The 21196-nt window shown below is 49.0% G+C and overlaps 1 protein-coding gene across 5 annotated transcripts; it reads left to right on the top strand.

Annotated features, from left to right (window-relative positions):
- The first annotated feature begins 814 nt into the window (after positions 1-814).
- Positions 815-21196, top strand: LOC132250293 (zinc finger protein 883-like). 5 transcript variants are annotated; one of them, XM_059726828.1, is made up of 5 exons: positions 815-1280; positions 1917-2127; positions 2524-2599; positions 3055-3231; positions 18097-21196. In XM_059726828.1, exons 2-5 carry the CDS (start codon positions 2089-2091, stop codon positions 20040-20042), a joined length of 2238 nt encoding a protein of 745 aa, XP_059582811.1. In that variant the 5' UTR covers positions 815-1280; positions 1917-2088; the 3' UTR covers positions 20043-21196. The 5 variants fall into 5 exon arrangements, with proteins under 5 accessions (XP_059582811.1, XP_059582809.1, XP_059582812.1 ...); XM_059726826.1 differs by having other exon boundaries at positions 816-948; positions 1116-1280; positions 1917-2599; XM_059726829.1 differs by lacking the exon at positions 1917-2127 and having other exon boundaries at positions 816-1280.

The following is a 21196-nucleotide window of genomic DNA, read 5'->3' on the forward strand; positions in this document are numbered from 1 at the left end:
TAATCAGGATGGCCTAGCAAACCGACCCACGGTTATTGGGAAAGCCTGGCCATCCTTCTCTGGGGAGGTTGGGGCAGCCTGACCAACTGTCATGATAAGGAAGTCAAAGCAGGGAAACCTCTTGAAAAGAGAGGTAGCCCTCCCAAGCTCACCTCAGGTGACCTGAGGATCACCACAAGCGTATGTCAGCATGTCACGTTTTTGGAGTGAGTACTCACTCCGGATTGGAGGGCACATAGGCGGTGAAAGGCAGGGGCTACTGGGGCTCAGCCCCCCCCAAACACAGGGCAGCAGGTACAGCTACAGCGCAGCCCAGCCACAGGCTCCAGGCTGCTGCAACAAAGGGCGAGGGGGGTGTGCACACTCAGACATGAAGCCAGGATTGCAGCCCTGGTGTGTGGCTGCCCAGCACAGCAGGCAAGTTTCAGTCTACTTTCTTTGTGAAGTGGAAAGGGCCTGCAGGGGCAGAGGGCACATCAAGACCCCCTGCGAAGGCGGCAAAGGAGCCGGCGGGCCTCCAGCAGAGGAAGCGCTGCCACCGGAGTGCGAGGCGGTGAGACGTGACCGCGAAGCGGGCGGGGAGAGGGGGAAGCGAAGAGCCCTCTCAAGGGGCAGGCAGGGCGGCGTTGCGGAGCTGGACGGGCTGCGTTGCATCTTCTCTGGTTTGCACTGTTCCTTCTGCGGCTGAGGGCACGTCTTTCCTGTCCGGTTTCACGCTTCACCTGGCTCCGCTGCCCCGAGCGCGGCTAATTTGAGGGCTGTGGACCGGACCCCAGCCGTCTGGAGAAGCCCGCGGTCCAGACAGTCCCGCCCCGGCCCGCCCGGGGGAGGAGTAACCCTGGCCGCAGACACCGCGCCCCGGTCCCGGCACCGGCACGGGGTGGGGCTTCGAGCCGGAAGTGCTGCGGCGGCCGCTTGTCTTCCCGCCCGGCCGGGCGCCGCGCGCAGGTGTGTGCGGGACCTGGCAGAGGGTTGTTTCTGAAGCCTGCCGGGTCCTGACAGTCTGTCAGAGCTGGGCAGACCAGAGGGTCATGTCTCGGGTCTCCCGTCACACGGTGAGGGCTGCACCGTCTCCTTTCCCCCTGGCAGCTCCGAAAATGGGATGCTTTTGACAGGTGCCAGAGTGAGCGGAGGGAGAGCACGAGCCCAAGCCCCAGGCTGTGGTGCTGCCTCTCCTGGTGGAGAAAATGTCTGCTGAGCTGGAGCCCATGGCAGCTGTGGACCTTCCTGTCACAGCCCCTGAGGTGAAGATGGAGGAATAGGACCCAGGAGGTTTTCAGGTAGGAGCTGAGGGAGCAGAAAATGTCCCTGGTGTCGTCCAGTCCAGGACCGGTGGGGTGTCCTCGAGATGGTTGGTACCAGAGCCAAGCAAGCAGCAGCTGCAGGTGGGGCTGGTCCAACCCCAGGAGGCCCAGGAGCAGGAGGTGAACCAGGCCATGCAGCCCCTTTCTGAGGCTGAGCTGCCCTTGGTGACCCCACAGTTGGCATCAGGAGATGATCTCCTCACCCCAGAGACATGCCAGTGTTTCCATGGCTTCTGCTAGCAGGAGGCCAAAGCACAGTGGGAGATTTGCAGCCACCTGTAGCAGCTCTGCTAGTGCTGACTGGATCCCAGCACCACAGCACGCAACAAATCTTGGAGCTGGCGGTGCTGGGGCTGTTCCTGGTCATTCTGCTCCAGGAGATCCAGAGCTGGGAGTGGGAGTGTGGCGTGGAGACCTGTGCTGAGGCAGTGGCCCTGATCAGGGTGTTGTAGCTGAGGCAGGTAGAGGATGAGAAGCTCCAGCTGAGAGTGATCATATTATCCTAATCATTGATGTTGCCCTCCTCACCTCCATGTGTCTGGGAGATGTTCCCTCCTAGCCCCATTTCTCCCAGTGCCTGACTTGCCAGTGACATAGTTATTTTGTCCCCAGGTCACAGTAAGTGTGGAAGTCAAGGAGGTGTCCTAAGGCATGGTGCAGCACAGTGGGGCATGGCAGGAACCGTGCGATTCCTGTCTGGTGCAGCCAAAGGCCTATCCTGTGAACATGCCTATGGGGGAGGCAGGACAGAGGGAAACCCCAGAACCCCGGGACAAACCACCTCATGTCCCCAAAGAGGAGCCCCTGCCCAACCAGGAGTAGGGTAAGGTACTGGATGCTGGTCACGCTGTGGGCCTGCATGCAGGGGAAGATGCTCAAATGTCCGCCTCTGCTCATGACGGGGCCATGATGTATGTAACCGTGTGGCTGGGGTGTGCAGCACCCAGGTTGGGGGTCCCTGATCTTTCTCGCTGCATGTGAGCAGCTCCTAGCAGAAAGATGCTCTATCTTTGTTGGGCCTTGTAGTGCTACCATGGTAACAATCCATGAGCTAGTTGATTTTTCTGTTAATCAGTATTCTAATCAGCCCTTTCTCATGCCCCTACAAACCCTCTGTGCCCATTAAAGGGCTGGTGCAGGTGTTGGGGAAATGCATTTCCTCAGTGACATTTGTCTGGTTTGTGTACAGTTAACCCACCCCACTCCTGTCTTGCTGCAGCTTCCCCCAGTACCAAGGAGACTTGGGACTGGTCAGCAGATGAAAGCTCTTGGGGCTGGTGCCCTGGACAAAGCAGGTAAGGAGTGGTGATTTTACCCTATCCAGTGGCAGGAGGCATGATCCATGAATGGAAAACTGTCTCTGCTAGATAGATAAGCTTCTTTTCTCGGAGTGCACTGGGAAACCGTTCACACACCATAGAGCAGATGAACCTTGCGTTTTTCCTTCTCCTCCCCTTAAAATGGTGACACTGCACCAATGTTCCTTGAGCTTCTTTCACAGGGAGTTATGTCCCTGCAGGCTCTGACCAGGCATTGTGATCAGCACCCTTCCCTGGGAAAGTTAGTGGATTTCATGTCCAGCCTCATGCCAACAGAGGTGTATTAGCCAGAGCTGAGTCTTCCTTCTCCCACCTCTTCCATGCACTGAAGTCTCCAGCTGCCTTAGTCACAGGCCAGTACAAGAGAGTAGTAGGGCTTTCCCAGTGCCAGCAGCACCAGGGCTAACTTATGCATTCTCTTCCCCCCACAGCAGGTGCAGAAACCTTGAGTGGAGCTGAGAAGCAGGCTCCTAAGGAAGGGCCTGTTAAGCTGGAGCTGCAGAGGACTTCCCCAGGAAGACTGGGAGAAAGGGGCTCCTTTACACCTGATCTGGGCCAACTGCAGAAGTGGCAAGGCAGACCTCCAAAGCGGGGGGGAGAGCTTGGAGGTGAGCAAGGCACCAGGTTCAGTTTGGGGTGAGAATGAAGCTGGGGCAGAGGCAAGGAGGAGCCAGGGGTACAAGGTAGAATTTTGGGGAGGGAGAGGTCAGAAAACCAGGTCAGAGGCCATAGAGCCAGGGCTCCCTCTACCTCTAGAAGAGCTACCTCTAAGGATTGATCAAATAGAACATTTTAAGTCCTGAAGAAGCCCCTTTAGGTACACTGTGATAGAGCCAGCCAGCACCAGGAAGCATGAGGCATTGCTTTCTACAGCTGAGACCAGCAAGTCCCCTCCAACCTGTCCTGGACTGTGGAGCACAGGGGATAGTCTCTGCATCTGATTCCAGCAAGACCCCTCCAGCCTAGCCAGTACCTAGGCAGCTTCATGGGCAGGCAGTTTAGGAGGAATGAGCAGCATACCTGGCTGCTAATTACCTGTGTTTAGTCTGAGTTCAGGCAGAGGGCAGGTGAGATTTGCATTTTACAAACTAAGTGAATCAGAGAGGCATAGCAGAAGTTTTTTGTGGGCCTAAGCTCATTTCTTCAGATGCAATGAAAGGACATGCACAAGCCAGACTATCAAATGGAGTCTTTTGAATACCAAATGTGGGAGGAAGAGAGGGGGACAGTGCTGGGAGAGGGGAAAATAAGTTAAGAGCCCCTCCACACAAAGGGGACACAGAAGCTAATCTAGGTAATTGGGTAAGAATCTACAGTCCCTATTGAGATTGTATTTAGCACAATTCAGCCTGTGGATGACTTCTTGTTGCACAATTCCACATCCCAACTTTGTTTTTTAAAGTGTTTTGGTTTAAGAACAGCTGCTCTGAGGTCAGCAATGGAATGTCCAGGGAGCTTAAAGTATCCTGCCACAAGCCTTTCCGTCTTCCTGGACCTGATGTCAGATTGGGGTTCATTCAGTCTTTCCTGTAGGGATTGCACCATCTGACAGTGTAGACCACAAAGGGTCACTTTGTAAGCAGGAGACAGCCTATATGAGAATGGCAGAGTTCAAAGTAAATGGTCCTCAGCTGCTGTAATCCATGTTATTTGGCACGGTGGTGATGTGTGTAAAGAGGGAGCACAGTTTGTGTCGGGGTCCATTACAAGGCCTGGTGCCTTGGTGAGAATAGGAGTTATTTAACCTGTTGTTTGAGAGGCTGTTGGGGGGCTATCTGTTAGCCAGATTGGTTTGTCCTTTAGGGCTACACTGAAACAACTGTCCTTTTCCAGGTGGGGATGGAGGTCATTAATGATGTGTCCAAGGTAGATTTGATTTGAACCAAATCAATTTAAATCACTATTTAAACCACTGGTCAAGAAGCCTCAATTTTAATCTCTGTTTTCTACAAAAAGTGCATTCTTGTTGTTTGATATAACCTTAATTCATATTATTCAAAACTCAGAGATGTAGGTTTCATTTTTAGAAGGTACACATTTTACGTTTTAAAGCAGTGATTTATTTTGATATTATTTTTTCAGATGTAATTTTGCAGTTACATCAGAAAACTGAATTATGATTTTGTTATTTTATTTACCAAAGCTAATTGAAGTAGATACTTGTGAAGTCATTGGGAGGTGAACTATCTCCAATTTACTAGATTACTCATGGATATGTGGGGGATATTTTTGCTTATCTGTATTAGGAGAACAACAAGTCACCAAAAACAACGAACATTTAAATTGTTTCATTTAACTAAAACAATAAGCTTATGTATTTTGGATATTTTTTCAACAACAAACATGCATAATTATTTTAACAAAAGCATATGTATTTTTGAATTTTTAACTATTTTAGTTATAAATGTGAAATGTGTTTGTTGTTAACAAAAATTAAATAGATAATTTCAGCCACGTCTATCTTAGAAACTGAAAATACTGGGTTATGCAGCAAACTCAGTCTTTACCTCCCTCTTCCTGTTTATTCTTATGCTAGAAAACAAAAGACAATCTTTCCTGCTTTTTCAGTTTCCAAGCAATTTTTCTCAATTTAGAATGACTAAATATAATTCGTTCCCAGGGCTCCCCACTTGTACTTAGAAAATCACTGAAATCCCCACTCATAAAATCACTGGATTCAGACATCTACATGTATGTTAATGCTTTATTTAACACTTAGAACTTTGAAATAATGTATAAAATTACAAAATAAAGTAATGAACTGTATGCACAGATTCACTTTCACTTTTTGCTCTTTGGGCTTCCCTCAGCACTCGGAATCAGAGCTGTCAGGGGTAGTGTCAGTTTCAGGGGATTTTGAAATGCTTGGCTGAGGATTTTTTTTGAGAGCTGGCTGCAGGGGTTGAAGCTGGAGTTGTGCATTTCCTGAAAAAGGAATCCATTGATAGCTGCACTTTCGGCTGCTTCTTGTCATCGTAAAGCAGCTTGTAACAACTGACTTCATTGTTAACTCCTCTTGCAACTGCAGAACTGTACTGCGTGTCAGGGTCATTCTCGTTGAAGTAGGAAAGAGAAGCTTCATGATGTTTGAAAGCTTCAGCCATGCCTTTGCCGGTTAAGGCCCTTGCTGGTTGAACATCTTCCTCCTTTTCATGGGTTCTCTGCTGTTCTATTTGAATAAGGTCCTCATTGCCCAATTCCTCCCTGTTGGAAACTATCAACTCCTGAATGTCCTCAGGTTCAAGTTCATCAAATCCAATTTTCCTTCCAAAGTCAATGATAATGCCCTGAATTGTCACCAGTGGTTCCTCAAACCCTTGGGAAGCCTGCATACAGTATGCCCAAAGCTTTCACCAGATGCCATTGTTTTAGAAGCAACTTCCTCCCAGGCCCTTGAAATGTTATCTGTTGTTTTGCGGATATTATAGCCCTTGCAAAATTCTTTTAGGGTTGGAGCACCCTCTCCACCTGTAGCCCTGACAGCCTGGGCGAATGTTTTCCTTATGTAATAATCCTTAAAGGCAGCAATGGCATCCTGGTCCATCAGTTGTAAAATAGAGGTGGTACTGAGGAGCAGGAAAACAGCTTTTAAATTATCACTGAGGCCATCAAGTGTGGTAGGATGTCCTGGTGCATTGTCTAAAATGAGAAGTGCCTTGTGGGACAGATTGTTTTCAGCACAATATTTTACAGCTGCAGGACAAAAATAATCGCTGAACCAATCCTGAAAGACTGACATTGTCAGATTGAGGCCCCCATGGTGAAGGAAGGAGTGGGGCTGGGGCTGCGCCAAGCTCTTCCCAGCATATGGGTGGGGGAGGGGGCCAGGGCTGTGCTTGGGGTGGGTGGCAGTGGTGCTGGGAGGGAGAGTTGGGGAAGGCTATGGTGAATTTTGGGGTAGCTGTAGCCCCCACCCAGCATGGCTGCCATCTGCCCTGAGCGCAGCCTGGCCCAGCCCCTGCTGGGAAGAGCCCAGCACTGCCCTGGCCCCAGCCCACAGCTGTAGCCTGTGCTACCTGTGCCCCATGCAGATCTGGGGGCATACATCTCCCTTCTGCCACCCCCACCATGCCCTCCCAGGGTGTACAGAGCAGCGGGAGCCCCACCCCCTGGACGAGTCGTGGCTCTGCCCTGCACCACGCCTTGCCTGGCCAGCGCCTGCCCCAGCCCCACTCTTCCCTCACCCCCATGCCCCTTCCTTCCCCCCTCCCCTTCCACCACAACAGACTTAACAGCTGCATGCAGTGCTCTATGATGTATCGGAAACTGGATCCGATATGCCTCCTTAAAAATTGGCTATCGGTATTAGCCCCCAAAATTTTTATCGATGCATCCCTAGTTCCCTTGCTTCAGTTAGCTTCAGGACATCCAGTTTAAGCTCTAGCATTACACTTTTGTGCTGTTTTTTCTTGGCACTTTCAGTCACAGAGTTGGTTGCACGCTTTTGACCAATGATGATTGATTTCAACACCGAGCTCAAAAGACAAAGCAAGATGGCGACACAAGCACAGAGCACAAAAGTTTTTGACAAAGCAAGATGGTAACGAGGCTGCATACTGCTGATGCTCCCTGCTCAATACCCATGAGCATTATATCGAAACTCACTGAGCGCTAAGTGGAATTGGGTATCAATGTAAAATGAGCGCTATAGCGAAATAGCGCTAAGCAAAACAGTGTTAAGTGAGGTTTGCCTGTAATCCCTATTCCATGGTGATATTTTTGAGCTTTTAACATATATCTTAAATTAAAACTATTGGTTTGTTTGTTTTTTAAAAGCATTGCAAACAAAAAATACAATTAAAATCTGATTTAAATAAAAATTCCAATTTTTTAATTAAAAAAAAAATCATTGATTTTTATCCATCTTGGATGTGTCCAAGGTTTTTGAGCTGGGGGCTGTGGGTGACACTAGCAGTGGCACTCTGTTGTCTTTGTTCCCCAGGTTGGTATTGCAGGAGGTTGAAATGACATCTGAGTCTGGATTTGTTGCTTGCAGTGACTACAGTTTTGGGATTGTATTCTAACTCTAGGATTCTCTCCTTCAGGCTCTTAAGGTGTGCATCCTGGTAGGTGGGAGGTATTGAAACAGATAGTGTTGTAGCATAGAGTTGGACTGTGGATATCTAGTGGTATACTTAGGATGAAAGCTAGCTGTAGCAGTCAGTAGGTTTCTGATATGACATGGTGGCAACGTAGCCATTGCAAACCTTCACCGTGGTGTCTAGGAAAAAATTTGCTGGATGCGATATTCCAGTGTTGATTTGAGGGAGGGGTGGAAGTTGTTAAAATCCTGGTGAAATTTCTCTAGGGGTTCCTTCTGATCTGTTCATAAAATGAAGATGTTATTCCTGTAGCTTAGGTATATGAAGGAGATGAGAGGCAACTATGGAGGAAACAGACTTCCAGGTCTGTCTTAAAAATATTGACATGCTGTGGGGGCCATATGCATCCCCATGGCATTGCCATTTGTAATTGCGTATAGGGAGTTGCCGTATCTAATTGTGTGTAAGGTAAAGAAAGCCAGTGTTTGTGCAAACCCTAAGAAAGTGAAATGAATACCAGTCCCTGTCCCCTGTACCAGGATCTGATGGGGAGAAAAGACACAGCTCCAGAGCTGATACCATCCATAGAAAATTCTTCCATGATGATAGGTGTGACTTCTGCCCAAAGGAGTCCAGAAACTTTGTGACTCCATTTCCAGAGACTGCAATATGACAGTTCCTGGAGTTTGAAAACCACATTTCTTCTTCCATTTATTTCTGAACTCATTTGCTCTGAGTCCAGCCTGCCCAACCTGTCACAACCTTTGGGGACCCACAGCCTTGCAGCCTCTCTTTCTCTTCATTTCCCTTCCCTGCAATCCTCAGCTAGACACAGCAGAGATTCCTACAGCAGCCCCTGCACAGGTGAGACATCATCGAGAGCGGGGGGTCCCCTTTGTTGTATGGCTGCATAGTCTGGGGAGAAGGTGAGCAGCCAACAGTGGCAAAAGAATAGGTTAGGCACTATTTAGAAAAGGTGGAAATATACAAGGCCATGGGGCCGGATGGGATGCACCCAAGGGTGCTGAGGGAGTTGGCTGATGTGATTGCAGAGCCACTGGCCATCATCTTTGAAAAATAATAGCGATCAGAAGAGGTCCCGGATGATTGGAAAAGGGCAAACATTGTGGCCATATTTAAGAAAGGGAAAAAGGAGGATCCAGAGAACTACAGACCAGTCAGCCTCACTTCACCTCAATCCCTAGGAAAATGAATCCATTTCTAGGCACTTGGAGGAGAAGAAGGTGATGAGGAACAGTCAGCATGGATTCACCAAGGGCAAGTCATGCCTGACCAACCTGATTGGTTTCTATGATGAGATGACTGGCTCTGTGGATGCGGGGAGACCAGTGGATGTGGTATACTTTGATTTTAGCAAGGCTTTTAATGTGGTCTCCCACAACGTTCTCACAGGCAAGCTAAGGAAGTACGAGCTGGATGAATGAACTGTAAGGTGGATAGAAAACTGGCTGGAGCATTGGCCTCAGAGGCTAGTAATCAATGGCTTGATGTCTAGTTGGCAGCCCTAATTTTCTATGATTCTATGGGGCCAGCCAGTCTCACTGTAGGCTCTTAGCTTCCCACCTCAAAGCCACATGGGAAGCAAAGAGAAACTCTTGACATCGCTGTGGCAGGCTCTGGAGTTCCTTGGGATGGTGTCTGTTGGAAAAGGATAAATTCTTGGGGTCCCACCTCCCATGCAAGAGTCCTTGCTGTGAGTCACTGCCATGATCAACAGCTTCCTGATGATGACTTAGAGCACCTACACTACTGACCCTCCACTGGGCTAGCACCTTATGCCAACTAAAATTAGCTGCACCATCTCCCAGGATGAGATGGGTTAAGGCAGACACATTAACTCCTATGTCCACCGAGCCATATCCACATCATATGACAGCTGAATAATGGGGAATTTTGTACCCCTACCTATCATGGCTAAGCTTGCAAAACTTTGTAGTAAAGAGTAAGTACAGATAGGGCTGTGGGGGCTGGAAGCAGCTGGAATAGGATATATTGATGCTGTAATGCTTGTGACTGTAGCTCTGGGATGTCTTTGAGGATGTGGCTCTTCATTTCACATGGAAGGAGTAGAAGCTGCTGGAAGATGAAGAAAAGGTGCTTTACCAGGACCAAATGCTGAGGAATTACCAAGCCCTTGTTTCCCTGGGTAAAGCTTTGGTTCTTGCTTATCCCTATTGCTACATGAATTCTGAAGTTTGTCTTCTCCATGAGTTTCAAGCCTCATGAACTTTTGACTGGTGGTTTAAATCTACTTTCTCCCCACTTCTCTGTTAGTGATCAGGCCTCTCTCCGATTTCATGTTCATATATCCTCCTTCATTTGATTTAGATGCCTTCCCTTGAGTTTTCTCCATTCTTATAACTCCTGGTACTTCTGCATTCAGCAGTTTCTTGGCAACATGATCTCCTTTTGTTTTCTTAGTATATTCACATCATCTCCAATTCATTGTCCATAAAAAATCACCAACTGCCCATCCTTGCAGAATTATTCTGATTTCCTCCCTCTTTGACCTATTCTATCCTGTCCAAGCACATTTGATATCCAAGCATGCTGTGTTCAGTGCTATCTAAATCCTCTTTCTCCTCCTTTGCATACTTTGGGTACTTTGTGTTGGTCTTTCATCAGTTCCATGGGACACCCATGCCCACTACGGGACAGGTAGGTCTGGGTGAGGGAGATTCCCTGCCCTCCATCAATGCTGACCTTGTGAAGGAACACCTTGAGAGGCTGGATACCTTCAAGTCAGCTGGGTCTGACAATCTATACCCCAGGGTACTTAAGGAGCTGGCGAGCATCATAGCCCAGCCTCTGGCACGGATCTTTGAGAACTCTTGGTGCTCTGGTGAAGTGCCCGAAGACTGGAAGAAGGCCAATGTGGTACCTATCTTCAAGAAAGGGAGGAAAGTGGATCCAGCAAACTATAGGCCCATCAGCCTGACCTCTATCCCAGGGAAGTCTTAGAAAAGTTTATTAAAGAGGCCATCCTTAATGGACTGCTGATGCCAACATCCTGAAGGATAGCCAGCACGAGTTTGTTGTGGGTAGGTCTTGCTTGACCAACCTCATTTCCTTCTACGACCAGGTAACTTACCACCTGGACAAGGGAGAAGAGACTGATGTCATATATCTTGACTTCAAAAAAAGCCTTCAATTTGGTATACCATGATTGCCTCTTGGCAAAACTGGCCAATTGTGGCCTTGGGTCCACCACGATCTGCTGGCTGGGAAATTGGCTCTGTGGTCAGACCCATAGGGTGGTAATTGACGGAAGTCAATCGTCATGTTGCCTTGTGACCAGTGGGGTCCCCCAAGGCTCTGTCCTGGGACCCATATTGTTCAACATCTTTATTAATGAGGTGGACATTGGAGTTGGAAGTGGACTGGCCAAGTTCGCTGATGACACCAAACTTTGGGGCAAAGCATCCACACCTGAAGACAGGAGGGCGATCCAGGCTGACCAAATGGGCGGATGAGAACCTGATCGGTGTTTAACACTGAAAAATGCAAGGTCCTCCACTTTCGGAGGAAAAACCTGCAGCATCCTTATAGGCTTGGCAGTGCTATGCTGGCGAGCACTGTGGAAGAAAGAGACTTGGGGGTCGTCATTGACCACAAGATGAACATGAGCCTTCAATGCGATGCTGCGGCTAGTAAAGCAACCAAAACGCTGGCCTGCATCCATAGATGCTTCTCAAGCAAATCCCAGGACGTCATTCTCCCGTTGTACTCGGCCTTGGTGAGGCCGCAGCTGGAGTACTGTGTCCGGTTTTGGGCCCCACAATTCAAAAAGGATGTGGAGAGACTTGAAGAATCCAGAGAAGAGCCACACGCATGATCAGAGGTCAGGAAAACAGATCTTATGACAACAGGCTGAGAGTTATGGGGCTCTTTAGCCTGGAAAAGTGCAGGCTCAGGGGAGATCTGATGACCGCCTATAAGTTTATCAGGGGTGACCACCAGGATCTGGAGGAACGTTTGTTCACCAGAGCGCCCCAAGAGACGACGAGGTCGAATGGTTACAAACTACTACAAGACTGATTCAGGCTGGACATAAGGAAGAATTTCTTTACTGTCTGAGCCCCCAAGGTCTGGAACAGCCTGCCATCAGAGGTGGTTCAAGCACCTACATTGAACACCTTCCAGGAAAAATTGGATGCTTATCTTGCTTGGGATCCTATGACCCCAGCTGCCTTCGGGCTGGGGGCTGGACTCAATGATCTTCCCAGGTCCCTTCCAGCCCTAATGTCTATGAAATCTATGAAATCCTTTGGTTTTTACCAGGCAGAAGTTAATGGGAGTCATAATCTGCCTATACTGCTACAACACGGATTTTGCATTTCTTTAACTTCTTCTATAGTGACATATGTACATGTGATGGAACCCAGATACAGGCAACCCCCGTTTAGTGCTCTTAATTGGTTCCAGAAAAAACAAGCATTAAGTGAAACCAAAAGTATTTGATGACCCAAGATGGCGACTGCAACTGTTTTTAATGACCCAAGATGGTGACCACGAGCGTTATAATGAAACTCGTTGAGTGCTAAGTGAAATCAGGTATCAATTTCAAATGAGCATTATAACGAAATAGTGCTAAGTGAAATGGGTTGCCTGTACTTCTTAGGAGGAGTCACTGGAAGCTTCTTTCCACAGTCCTTCCTGTCTTGGGTGGCCGGAGCCAACCCGAGGATCGCTAGTTTAATTGGACGTCAGGCAGGCCGGCAATGAAGAGGCGAGACAGCTTATTGGTTTTAAAAGATTGCTTTTACTTACGCTGTGTGGAATGGCAGCGCAGGCTTCGAGGTAGCTTGCTTGCGTTGTCGGATAACAAAACGAGTTACGAGTAAACGAGCTTTTGAACGAAAAGGAACCTGCAGGATAGCGGGGTACGTCAAAAGGACCCGGTGACGGGGAGATATCGGTGGGTGATCAGTCCACCAAGTTTCCTCGATCGCGCTACAGAGTTCTCTGTGGTTGCTCTGCCGCGTGCTCAGAGGTCTCCGACTTGGGCGGAAGTTGCATGAACTTTTATATGTCTGGAGTAGCCAATAACGGACTGAATACTAATGAGGCGGAACATGACCAAATTTGAAAGTAACTGCAGTTATTCAGGGCAGTTCTATTGTGATAGGGACACTCAACTCATTTGGTTATGACACTTCCTAACATCTCCCTCTATACAGACCACTGACTCTGGCTTTGCTGTACTTGCTGTACTTGCTTTGAGACCTGTAGTCTCCAGCTCACTCTGCCATTCTCAAAAGTTTCCTTGTCCTCTTTCTAAAACCCTTCTGCATGACAGATGCCTATCACTGTGATAAAAGGAACTGGGCTCAGTGCAGGGCCTAGTGAAAACCAGCTTTCATTTCCAGAAGATCTCTAATACAAGGGCTTGTTCTGGCTTGTGTGGACATTTGAGGGACTTAACTTTTACTGGGTCAATTTGCTTTTCTAGTGCTTTCTGAGGATTTTTGCACACTAAAAACATATTGATTATCACTTATGTTGGTGGTCCTCTTGATTGTAGCTGCAATAATCTTTACTTTTTTCAAGGAGTGGCTAAGTAACATTTTCCAGTCATTAGTATTTACTACCCATCTCTTTGAACAGGAAATATGATATTATATTAGTCACCTTTCACCCCCAGTCTCTTATCCTGTTCATTTTCTAGATGAAATACAATAATTCACATCTCATTACTCTCCTAATGTTTTGGGATCTTCCACAGACTAGGTATACAACTCCTCTGTTTACCCATTTTTTCAGTTTACTACTTTCCTAATTTGCTGTGTACTGTCTCCTGGAATTCCAACATTCAATTACAGTGGGCGCATCTACACAAGATGCTTTACTGTGCAGTAGATAAATTTAGTGTGCAGTAAGCGTCACCATCTACATGTGCAGATGCTTACTGCACAGTAAATTGGTCTACTCCATGGATAGTTAATGTGCTATTCTGCAGAAAAATAACTGTAGAGTAGTTACTATGCGGTAAGGCATGTGTAGGCAACCAACTGGGAACAAATTTGCTCCCAGTCAGCCGGGCAGCAGGGGGCAGGAGATTACTCCCTAGCCCCAGGAACTGCCTGCTGCTGGGACAGGCTCCAATGATGGAGCCTAGGCTGAGACAATGTCTTCTTGCCCTGGCAGTAGGGAGTTTCTGGGCCTGGCTCCATATCTGGAGCGGGGTCTGAGAGATTGCTCCCTGCCTGTAGGAGCTGCCTGCTGATGGGGTGGGCTCCAATGGCAGAGCCCGGGCTGGGAAAATGTCCCCCTGCCCCGGCAGCATGGAGCTCCTGGGCCTGGCTCTATGATCAGAGTGGGGGCCAGGAGATTGCTCTCTCCCTCTGGGAGCTGCCTGCTATTGAGATAGGCTCCAGTGGAAGAGCCTGGACTGGGACAATGTCCCCCTGTCCTGACAGCGGGAAGCAATCTCCTGGCCCCCGTTGTGATTGCAGAGCCTGGAGCTCCCTGCACAGGGAGAGTTGCCCACCCAGCCCAGAGCTGGCTGGTACCTGCCCCAGACTGGGACAGTTCTCAGCCCCAGCCTGTGTGGGAAAGTCTACATGTGCAGCTTGGAGCTGGCTAGGAACTGTCCCATTTTGGACAGGTCTCAGCCAGCGCTTGCACATGCATACTTCCTTGCTCAGCCCAGGGCTGGCCAGGAACTGTCCTGGTCTGGAGCAGGTTCCAGCCCCGTGCCCCAATCAGGTGATCGAGGCATGGGACTTGGAAAGAGCTTCAGGGGAGGGGCAGGTCCCAGCCTTCTGCCTTGATCTGCTGGTGGGCCAGCTAGCAACAAGTCCCCAGCTGGGTGGGAAATCGTGGGACAGCTCTCAGCCGCCCCCAGTTGAGTGGGGAATCCCCACCCAGCCAGAAGCTCACTGCTACCTGCCCCACCAGGACCTGTCTCTATGGGATCTGCCTCTCTCCAACAGCTGTTTTCCAGCCCCTTGCCCTGAATCGCAGAGCCAGGGCTGGGAGCTCCCTACTACTGGGGCAAAGGGACATTGTTCAAGCCTGGGCTCTGCCACTGGAGCCTACTCCTGGACATGGAGTAATCTCCCAGCCCCTGCCAGGGCACAGCTGTTGCCTGGCTCAGTACTCCCTGCTAGCCCCTGGGCTAGCCTGGAGCTCTCACTGGCTGCTACATAGGGGCAGAACAGGGTGGAAGCAACCCTCTTCAGGCTGTTCCCATTAGGAGAAAATCTGTTCTCAAGTGCCTTCACACTTGTAGATGCCTGTCCAGGGTGAGTTTACTCCTTAGTAAATTACTGCGGAGTAAACTCATCCAGCAGCATTTGCACGTGTAGATGCGCCCAGTGTCAACAGATGCAAATGTTCTTTGGCTAATTCTCCTTTTTAAAAAGTTTTTGAAATATGCCTTTCAGGCATGAAAGACCTGTCAGAGACTGTGTGTTAATCCTCTTTTCTAGCACTAACAGCAATGGGTTCAGAATCCAAGTCATTTGTTTATGCATGGTGGATTTTAGCCAGCTGAGCGATTTTTTTTTTTTTTTTAATTTTTTTTTCCTCTATCACTCTCTTTAAGTTTCTGATGCAAGTCATTCAGTGCTACTTCTCTGACTGCTCCCCTTTATATATTCTTATCTTTTGTGCATAAAACTTGGTCCAAATCCAGCTTTGCCAGTTTTTGAGTACTTCTCTTTCCTTCAATACCTCATGAAACCTATATATTCCTCCACAAGTTTTGCCACCTGATTTTTCATTATGTGACTGGGTTTCACTTAATACTATTTCAGCAGCTGAAAGTGCAAACTCCTTCCCTGTATCTCAAAGTGTATCTGCATCAAACTCTTTATTATAGTAAGAAAACTGTTGGTTGACTTTGCTACATAGCTCAGGCTTTCCCTACAAGCTAATTTCTACCATTTCATGTCTCCCCCAGTTTGGGAGTAGCCCAAAGCCATCAAATGGTATGCTGTGCTGGGCCACTAAGCTCTCATAAGATACCACACTTTCACTACGGTAATATCTCTATGTCTAGTTCTGGTGCAATTTATTTGTCTGGAACAGCCCTCTCTTTTAGAGGTGATTCTAGGGTGTCCTTGTTTTGGGAAACTAGGTCATTTTCATGTTATGGGATTTCATATGATATAAAATGTGTCTCCCTTTTTTCTTTTTTTGTCCATCTTCATGACTCCCATGAATTTTGTCATAAACCCTGCAGTATCTGCCAATCTGTGCACTCATCTCTGCCCTGGGATCATCCTGCCATTGGATGAGGTGATTGCTTTAGTTGCATCTACAGTTCTTAGAAAATCATCCTTTCCTGTGCCTTCCTGAATGAATTACCCTCTCTCCCAGAAAAAAAGTTTAATTGTGAACCATCTGTCACAGATTCTTTTCAGTGCCATGAGGCATCACTTTAAACCTTCAGTGAGAATAAACTCATTTCCACTCCTTTGCCTGGAATTATACGAATAAGATAAATGTTATCCGTCCATAAGTGTGTCCAGTGTCTTCTAATTTTGGTTCCTTGAAAATAGCAAAAACTTTTCTGCTTTCTTCTCAGATCACTGCATCATCACCCCGTCCCTCGTGTCTCTGTCAGTTTCATACCATTTTTATACTTAAAGAGTGGTTTGTGCTTTGTTTCCTATGACCACCCCTCCATTACCTGGGTGGCAAGGACCATCATCTATTGACTTGAAGGCTTCTCCCTGCAGTGCCATCTCATTCATCCTAAATGTCCATTCTCCCTTGTCCTTCAGCTGAAGGGATCTATTCCCCAAATTCCGGTTTCTTATTGTCTATCCAGTACCAGCCACAAACACTCCTTAACCACTGCCCCAAACAGGATATTGAGGTTCCACATCTGACTTAATCTGCCGCATCCAGCAAGGAGAGGTGGAGCTCTGGGTCCGTGATGATGAAGACTGTGGGGAAATCTCAGGGTCAGAGGATCTGCTACTAGGTGAGCTGTGGGACTCCACTCCACCCAACTCCCTTCTCAGAAAAGTTCCATACCCAGACTAACAGGGGGCCTGCCCTGCACTGACCTAAAATAACCTATCTTGTAATGTGTCCCAGCAGGTGTTATCCCTGAAATTCAAAGCTGTGGACACAACAACAGTTCCTTTCCCTAATTACAGCTGTTAGGGGACAATAGAGTTTGCTGCCTTGACTTTTTTAGGCACAGATCTGGTTTCCCTTGGATACCATGATCTTAAATTTCCAGCTTCACATACCATTGTAAGAGGTGATTCCTTAGCACAAGGTAGCCATGCCTCTCTAACACCCTCTCCCAGGACATGATGGGATTTATAGTCTGCCATGGAAATCAACATGGTATACAGATGTCCAACAGTAATAGCAACACAGAACAAGAGAGAGGCCTGGGCTTTGCCTGGTTTCTCCTCGTCAGGCTGACCTGGGACTCAGGAAATGTTTAATCATGGTCTCAGGCTGCATTAAGTGATTCCATGGAGCGAGTGGGATTGAAAAGGTTTCATGTTGTGGGATGAAGTGAATACCCCCCTTTCTGTTTCATCTCAGGACCCTTGAATGTCACAGAGCCTGAGACTCGCCACAGAATCCAAGTGCAGATTCATGCCAAGGCCTTTGTCCTGGTGCAGATTCCTGTGACATGCAGGCCACCTGGGCCTTGTCAGCAGAGGAAGCTCCATGGGCTCCTCCCTGCACTAGACCTTTCCCTGGAGGTAGGTAGGAAACACAGCCTTGCTCCTCTCAGAAGAGAAAGCCACAACTCTAAATACTTCCCTTCCAGAATATTTCTTGGATGAAGGAGGGATGAAAAACGTTGGCTTTTTGTAACAAACAAAAGCAGCTGGTCCAATGTAAGGCAGAGCTCCCAACATACCCATGAATGCTGACAAGCCCCAGAAATCCACCACGAGGCTGTACCCAGATGCTGCTCTCGGGACTGTCAGAAAGCAAGGGTGAGCACTAGAGAGCAGTCTCATCAATGTACTTTGGCTCTGGTGTATGTGAGCCAATTCAGCTATAGTGCTTGGTGTAATCTCCCCCTGGACCCATCACTGCTGTGGGATGTAGCAGACCTCATTCTTCCTTTAAGCAGATCCTTCTGGTCTCATCCTTAGCTCATTTGATCATGAAGCCATTCATGTACTGTTCTGATGCACGTGTCCCTTGTGTTTTTCCCAACAGGGTCTGAGGTGATGGGGCAGACAGCAACTCTGAGAATCTGGCTCCGAAATCCATCAAGCAGGGAAAGTTAACATGGCACAGGGATCTGCCCCTCCCTCACACCCAGTGCTTAGGGTTTGAAAGGAAGACCTTGTTTTCTTAAGAAAACACAGGTGACAAAATCCAGTCCTGCTCAGAGGCCCATCCCAGCAGAAGGAATAGCAGTGTTTGTCCTTTGCCAGCAGGGCAGGGACTAATCTGGAATTTCTCTTCCCCACACAGGAGGTGCCTGGCTGCTGAGCAGAGCTGAGGAGCAGGCTGCTGAAGAAGGGCCTGCAAATGTGGAGTCGCCACAGACTTCTCCAGGGTGTTTGCATGGGCTGGACTTGCTGCAACCTGAGAAGGACCAGTGGCACAGGAGTCAGGGTAGGCCTCACAAGCAGAAGGAGAATATAGCAGTGAATTGGGTAGCATCTCCAGTTGGGCATGAAAGTGGAAAAGGGACAGAAGCCAGAAAGAGCCCTGGGTCCAGGGAAGAATTTGTGGAGTTGAGAGACCTGAAGAATAAGACAAAGTTCCACTGGAGAGAGAGACTGCATCCAAACAAAGCTAGTGGGGAGGGCCTCAGAGGGAAGCTGGAACTCATCACCAAGCCCAGGAGGAGAGCCCACTCCTGCCCTGTGTGCAAGAAAAGCTTTAGTTACCCCTCACTCCTGGCTCTGCACAAAATAAGGTACCCTGGGGAGAAGTCCTGTGTAGCCACCAAGTGCAGGAAGAACTTCACTTGCCTCTCAATCCTGGCTACTCACTGCAAGATCCATTCTGGAGGGCTCCCCCACCACTTCACTAAATGTGGGAAGAGCTTTGTCTGCCCCTTGGACCTGGTCAAGAACCAACACGTGCACAGGGAGAAGCATCTGTACCACTGCATCATGTGTTGTAAGACCCATTTCTCTTCTCTGGCTCAGCACCGGAGCATCCACTTGAGGAGGAAGATACACTGCTGCACCAAGTGCAAGAAGAACTTCATCTGCTGGCAAGGCCTGTCCCAGCACCAGTGTGTGCAAAGGAGGGAACAGACATACTGCTGTACCAGGTGTGGGAAGAGCTTCAAGCAGCCCTCCAGCCTGGCCAGGCACAGGCAAATGCATGCAAGGGAGAAGCCACATCAGCACTCTGAGTATGATAAGAGCTTCACCCACTCTTTCATCCTGGCCAAACACCAGCTCATCCACACAGGGGAGAAGCCATATCAGTGCTTTGAGTGTGGGAAGAGCTTCACCCACTTCTCCTACCTGACTGAACACAAGCAAATTCACATGTGGGAGAAGCCACATCAGTGCTCAGAGTGCGATAAGAACATTACTCAGTCCTCCAGCCTAGCCCAGCGCCAGCACATCTACACTGGAGAGAAGCCACATCAGTGCTCATATTGTGGGAAGAGCTTCACCCACTCTTCCCGTCTGGCCCAGCACCAGCTCATCCACACAGGGAAGAGGCCACATCAGTGCTCTGAATGTGGGAAGAGCTTCAGTCAATCCTCCCATCTGGTCCAGCACCAGTGCATCCACATGGGGGAGAAGCCGCATCAGTGCTCTGTGTGTGGAAAGAGCTTCAGCAAATCTTCCAGCCTAGCCCAGCACAAGCGCATCCACACGGAGGCAGAGCCACATCGGTGCTCTGTGTGTGGGAAGAGCTTCACTTACTTCTCTAGTTTGGCCCTGCACCAGCACATCCACACTGCAGAGAAGCTGCATCAGTGCTCTGAATGTGGAAACAGCTCTACCTACTCCTCCAGCCTGGCCCTGCACCTGCTTATCCACAAAGGGGAGAAACCACATCAGTGCCATGAGTTTGGGAAGAGCTTCACCCAATCCTCCCACCTGGCCCAGCACCAGCTTATCCACACGGGGGAGAAGCTACATCAATGCCCCAAGTGTGGAAAGAGCTTCCGCCGTTCCTCCAGCCTGACCCTGCACCAGTTTATTCACACAGGGGAGAAACCACATCAGTGCCTTGAGTGTGAGAAGAGCTTCACCCAGTCCTCCAGCCTGGCCCGGCACCAGCTTATCCACACAGGGGACAAGCCACATCAGTGCTTGGAGAGTGGAAAGAGCTTCTCCCAGTCCTTCAACCTGACCCAGCACAAGTCCATCCACACAGGGGAGAAGCCACATCAGTGCTCAGAGTGTGGGAAGAGCTTCACCCGCTTCTCCAACCTGGCTTAGCACCAGCGCATCCACTCCTGGGAGTATCTATAATTCTGTCAGCAATGCAGGGGAGGGCTGGGAGATGTCTACCTGCTCAGTACTCACCAGTTCATAGAATCATAGAAGTAGGGTCAGAAGGGACCTTGTAGATCTTCAAGTCCGAGCCCCTGCCTGGGCAGGAGGAAAACTGGGCTCAAGTGACCCCAGTCAGGTAGGCATCAAGCCGCTTCTTAAAGACCCCCAGGGTAGGAGCCAGCACCACTTCTCTTGGAAGTTGGTTCCAGATCCTAGCCACCCTTACTGTGAAGTAGTTCTTACGGATGTATAATCTAAACCTACTCTCCAACAACTTGTGGCCGTTATTCCTTATTGATGCATGCCAGAAAGCAGACTCATGCTGGTGTACTGCAGAGAAAAATTCACCCAGCCTTCGTCCCTTGTAGGGCACAGCAGAACCCAAAGGACCCAGAGGCTAGCCCTCAAGGTTTAATTGGAGGGAAGGGCTAAGAGGAAAGAATGCAGGCAGAAGCCAGCCCAAATGCTAGGGGAAGTGGTGAGGACATGAGTGACTGGTGCCTCCTGAATCTGGGGGGGGGGCACCCACAGAAGCTGCTGACCCTCCTTTCTGAAATATTCTCTATGGGTTTCCTTGTTCCTGCCCTGGCCAATGTGAGGGGTGCCTGGTTGTGGACAGCTCATTCCAGTCTCAGTCACAAGCTCAAATGTGTCTGTGCCCAGACATGAATCTTGGCAGGATTCAGTCCTAGAGCTCAGGGGACAGGACACCTCAGGGATGGGAACAGATGAGGGTTTGTTGTCATTGAACGACTCTGCCTAAGGCTTCAGACTGCAGCGGGACAGAGCATGCCAACAGCCAGTATCTGGTGTGTAGAATTTTGAAAATGCCTTTTAAGTTTGTGAATTTCCTTTAAAAAATCTGACAGAAATACTAAAGGGGATACCGTCCTGTTCCCTGCCATGGACCCACCTTGTATAGGTGCCCCCTGCCATTCTCCCAGGATGTAGGAAACCCCTCTGACCCCTCCCCCACTGGCTATCAGAAATTCCTTCCCCCCCCGGGTACAGAACCCCCCTGCCCCCACTTCACTGGGACTAGGGGGCTCCTTGCCCTCCATTTCTGGGGTGGTGAGAAGGAGTAGGGGGGGCTGAGC

The sequence above is a fragment of the Alligator mississippiensis genome, chromosome 4 (assembly GCF_030867095.1).
Source record: "Alligator mississippiensis isolate rAllMis1 chromosome 4, rAllMis1, whole genome shotgun sequence".
NCBI lineage: Eukaryota > Metazoa > Chordata > Crocodylia > Alligatoridae > Alligator > Alligator mississippiensis.

Excerpts from the sequence above, each read along its gene's own strand:
- LOC132250293 (XM_059726826.1), top strand. The coding sequence starts at position 2,455 with ATGCATTTCCTCAGTGACATTTGTCTGGTTTGTGTACAGTTAACCCAC. Across the intron at positions 2,600-3,054 it reads TGGTGCCCTGGACAAAGCAG|CAGGTGCAGAAACCTTGAGT; the intron begins GTAAGGAGTGGT and ends TTCCCCCCACAG. Across the intron at positions 3,232-18,096 it reads GCGGGGGGGAGAGCTTGGAG|GAGGTGCCTGGCTGCTGAGC; the intron begins GTGAGCAAGGCA and ends TTCCCCACACAG.